Below are 4589 nucleotides of genomic sequence, written 5' to 3'. Positions count from 1 at the left end.
TTAGTCTCGTTCATCCCCTTGTTGCTACCATCTTCTAGATTACATCTTGGCTTGGATTGCGTTCTCGCGGTAGCAATTTTTTTGTTTTCTATGTTACGAATCCCATCAACATTTGCCAAGACATGCCATGTAGCCCAATACGGAAAGTTTAGCATTTTGCTAAATTTAGTGGCACATTTGCTAAAACAAACTATACATCTCGGTTTAGAACATTTTGTTTTCTCTAATTAAATTTCTACGTCAATAGAGATTGTACGTATCAATACAAGCCGCCGTCCCTAGCAGCTGGCAGGAACTTGGTCAAGCGTGACTAGGCGAGGGAGCCGGTTTCTGCGGACGCGAACGCTCGGTGCACGTTCGAAAAAAGAACCAAATCTGTCCAACGGGCCAGGCCGGCCTGGCACAGCCCATGCGATCTGGCCAAAGTTTTTTTTAAATATATTAATTAAGGCCAATCTTTAATACAGAGATCATGAATGTCTACTAGACCCGAGCGAAACCATAAGTTTGTCATAGCTTCAACTCGGTCTTTGTTAGCAAGAACATGGCTCACCAAGTTCTGTTCTCGCTTAATATGCTCGACCTTGAACTCTGAGACACCTTGAAGAAGGTGCTTTATTTCTCTAAGGATGAACATTGAGGCTGAACAATCATCCATCTCACTCTTAATCATGGCCACTGCCTTCAGGCAATCCATTTCTACCGCAAATGGCAGGGCATTCCGTTGCCGGACCGGAGCAAGGCCCTCCATACATGCATCTAGTTCCGTCTCTAAAGGGGGTGAATAAGAATTCAGAGCGTGTCATGCCGAGAAAATAATTTTACCTTATTCATCACGGAGAATCACACCTACTCCACATGTCCTTGATTCAGCATCGAATGACCCATCAACATTAAGCTTTAACCAGCCTGTGTGCGACCGAGCCCAGGGTTGTCGAGGCATTTCTTATACTATTCTCCCTTTCTTCTTTCTCCAGCAATGTGTGACCTAATCCATAGGTGTCTTGCCCTTATTGCATATACACGAAGCTTCCAAGTAGCAAAGCTAAGCTAGCTCCTTTGCCTCTCTCACCGATTATTGACGGGGACAAGACCTTGATATGATCTAGCTTCTACATCGACTGAATCGATCAGGTCGTGAATCACCTCCTAAAGCACTTAACGCTTGCTAATAGCCAAAAGCTCATATAGATTGGTTGATTTATGTATAAACTAGCATGAATGGGCGCGGTGGCACGCCGCGACTGTGTAAAACCATGGTGCTAATAATTTTAAATTTGAATTTGTTGCAGTTGCTGAGATGAGTTGTTTTGTTCTTTTAAACTAAAAATTATGACTATCACCAAATAAATAAGGAAGTGCCCGGATAGGAGGCAACATATGGTCATCAGTATTTTGGGCCACTGCTAAGGCAGATCTTTTGTTAACTAAAATCTAAATGAAGGTTGTATGCATCTTTTTATGCATAGTTCCGGAATCTCAGCCAAAATCAATCTATTGGGCTACTGGCAACAATGTGACTGCACATTTTTCTTCCAAATTTGCTTTATTTAAAATGAGCAACATTCTAATGAATAAGAAAATACTGATGAAATAAAACAAAAACTAATTAAAACGTTTAGAAGTACAAATGCAAAGGTTTATAATGCACTTTGGGTAGTGCAATGTTTTCTTTTCATTTTCCAAAACAACAAAAATTTCATGAACCTCCATGCAAAATCCGGTGGTCTATGTACGTGGATTATGTTTTAGAAAAATAGAAGAATACAGTCGTCTGAACGTTAGTAGAGTCAAACAAAAAGAAGTACACCACTAGAAGAATATTCATGAACCTTTTGTCAACAGAAATCCTGTAGATCACACATGGTTAATATACATTCGTGACAATTGGTGGCCACATTAATGATTTCCCTCCGTTTTCTCCTTCTACACCCAGCTCTTCATTCTTCTTTCTCTCACCCAGTTCAGTTACATGTGCAATTGTGCACAGCATGCATTTACACTTATAGTACATGGACTGATGTCGATGGACATGCATATTCATGGAGCTTCCACATATGTATAGGTCATAAAAACGAGTCAAGCACCGTAGTGCGCTGCGATGGCTCCTCGTCGTCCCCATGGTATTTCGCCAGCTTCTATCGCGATTAGTATCCTTGGAATTGAGGCGGCGGCGGTGACGCGTAGTTCTGCGCTGTGATCGGCGGCAATATGAAGTCTTGTGGGGCTGGTGGAGGCAGTGATGGCGGCCGTGGCGGAGGCGAATGAACAACTGGTGGTGGTGGGGAGAATACTGGGGGAGGTGGTGACCTCACTGGAGCTGGGGGTGGTGGAGATGGTACTGGAGGAGGAGGAGAGATGACTGGCGCCGGCGGGGGAGGGGACTTTACCGGTGGTGGTGGAGAGCTTACTGGTGCCGGTGGTGGTGGCGATTTCACTGGTGGAGGTGGAGAACTCACTGGCGCTGGTGGTGGAGGGGATTTCACTGGGGGAGGCGGAGAGCTTACTGGTGCCGGTGGGGGAGGGGATTTTACTGGTGGAGGCGGCGAGCTCACTGGAGCCGGTGGTGGCGGGGACTTCACTGGTGGAGGTGGAGGGCTCAAGGGTACTGGTGGTGGCGGGGATTTCACAGGTGGAGGTGGGGAGCTGACAGGTGCCGGTGGTGGCGGAGATTTCACTGGAGGAGGAGGGGGAGAGCTCACTGGAGCCGGTGGTGGAGGGGATTTAACTGGTGGTGGTGGCGATGGTGGAGGTGGCGATTTGACGGGTGGCGGAGGAGAGCTCACCGGCGCAGGTGGTGGTGGGGATTTGAGTGGTGGCGGAGGCGAGCTCACCGGTGCCGGTGGAGGAGGAGATTTCACGGGCGGTGGCGGCGAGCTCACTGGAAGTGGTGGAGGTGGCGGAGGTAGATCTGGGCCGACAATTGGTCCAAGCTCGGGGGCGGAAGCGGGAGACAGCGAAGGCGGTGGGATTTCTGGCTTTTGCGGTGGGGGCGGCGGCAACTGCGGCCCAATCAACGGTGTTTCTGGTTTTGTGGGCACCGGCGTTGGCTTTAATGGCTTTGGCACCGGCGTGGGAGTGACTGGCGTTGGCTTTGACGGGCGCGCCGAGCAGACATTGGTGCGGCAGTCGACGGGCCGCGCGAGCACGGGGCCGCACTCGAGCGCCGTCTTCTGCCCTGGCCGACCGGCGAGGCAGTTGCCCAGGTCGTCCAGCGCCACCTCCCCCTCGACGGTCGGCACACACGCCGGAGCCTCCTCTTTGAAGTAGTTGTTCGCGAAGCTGAACTTGGCGAGCGCCGGCAGCTTGCAGACGGGCTCCGCAACGGCGCCGGCGAGCAGGTTCCTCGACACGTCGAGCTGCTCCAGTCTTGTCATGTTGGTGAGCTCGTCGGGCAGCGTACCCACGAGGGCGTTGCCGCTGACGTCCACCACCGTGGTGTTGACGAGCTCGCCGAGCTCCGGCGGGATGCAGCCGTCGAGGCGGTTGTTGAGGAGCATGAGCTCGTCGAGCGTGTCCGCCATGCGGCTAACGCTGCGGGGGATGCAGCCGACGAACTCGTTGTTGGCGAGCACCACGAGGGACGCCGTCGAGTTGCCGATGTTCTCCGGGATGAAGCCGACGAAGCGGTTGTTGTTGACGACGATGGCGTCGAAGCTCTTGTCGAACAGCCCCGGCGGGAGCTCGCCCTCGAAGTTGTTGAACCGGATATCCACGTACTTGAGCACGGGGATCTTGAGCACCACCGCGGGGAAGCCGCCGACGAAGCGGTTGTTGCTGGCGTCGAACTCGTGGAGGATTGTGAGGCGGGAGAAGCTCTCCGGGATTATCCCGCAGAAGCGGTTGGAGTTGATGTGGAACACCGCGATGTCCGTTAGCATGCCGAGCTCGGTCGGGAGGTACCCGGCTATGTCGCCGCCGTTGAGGTCCACCGAGGCGACAACGTTGACATTTGGGTCGTCCAGGGCGGTCGAGCAGGTGACACCAAAGTAGCTACACACGTCGGGGCCGACCCACCCGCCGGTGAAGTTCTTGGGGTCGGAGTATATGGCTTTGCGCCACGCCTGGAACGCGACATAGGCACGGCGGAGGCGCTCGTTGGCGAAGGTGACGTCGACGTGGATGTCGAACGCGAAGTCCTCCGGGAGGTTGCCGTCGCCTTCCTCGAGGCTGAGGAGCTGGCGCTGCGCTATGTAGGATGCCTCCGTGTCCGACAGAGCAGAGACTGTCGCCGCCGCCAGCACGGCGACGACGAGCACGGCGAGGCTCAGGCGGGCCTCCATGGAGGGGGAGAAGAACGGAAGGGGCAGTGCGGGCCACCCCCTGCGATGGAGCCGCCTATATGGAGGGGAGGGAGAGGAGTAGCATGGAGAGGGAGAGATATAGATACCGGCGGCGAGGGAGCGTAGCGCATGATTTGCGGTGGCGCGTGTGTCCCGGAGTTGGGGGCGTTGCAGTCTGGTGGCTGGAGGCTTTTGTTTTGGCGGGAAATAAGGAGGGGCACTTCTCTTTCGCCGTTGCATATATGGTCCCCACGTTCCAGCAGAGGTCGACATGCAGTGCTACCTGCATGCGTGCTAAATTTGGGG

At 53.4% G+C, this 4589-nt stretch overlaps 1 protein-coding gene across 1 annotated transcript; it reads right to left on the bottom strand.

The window, feature by feature from the left end:
- Nucleotides 1-2100: 2100 nt before the first annotated feature.
- On the bottom strand, nucleotides 2101-4283 carry LOC124656068 (pollen-specific leucine-rich repeat extensin-like protein 1). The gene has a single exon (XM_047194874.1). The coding sequence runs from the start codon at nucleotides 4281-4283 to the stop codon at nucleotides 2148-2150; it is 2136 nt and encodes a 711-aa protein (XP_047050830.1). The 3' UTR covers nucleotides 2101-2147.
- Between the last annotated feature and the right edge of the window lie 306 nt (nucleotides 4284-4589).

This window comes from Lolium rigidum, chromosome 5 (genome assembly GCF_022539505.1).
Source record: "Lolium rigidum isolate FL_2022 chromosome 5, APGP_CSIRO_Lrig_0.1, whole genome shotgun sequence".
NCBI classification, from domain to species: Eukaryota; Viridiplantae; Streptophyta; class Magnoliopsida; order Poales; family Poaceae; genus Lolium; species Lolium rigidum.
Note: the sequence above shows the minus strand (reverse complement) of the source record. Positions and strands in the feature narration are given on the sequence as shown.

Coding starts and splice junctions, on each gene's coding strand:
- LOC124656068 (XM_047194874.1), bottom strand. CDS start 4,283: ATGGAGGCCCGCCTGAGCCTCGCCGTGCTCGTCGTCGCCGTGCTGGCG.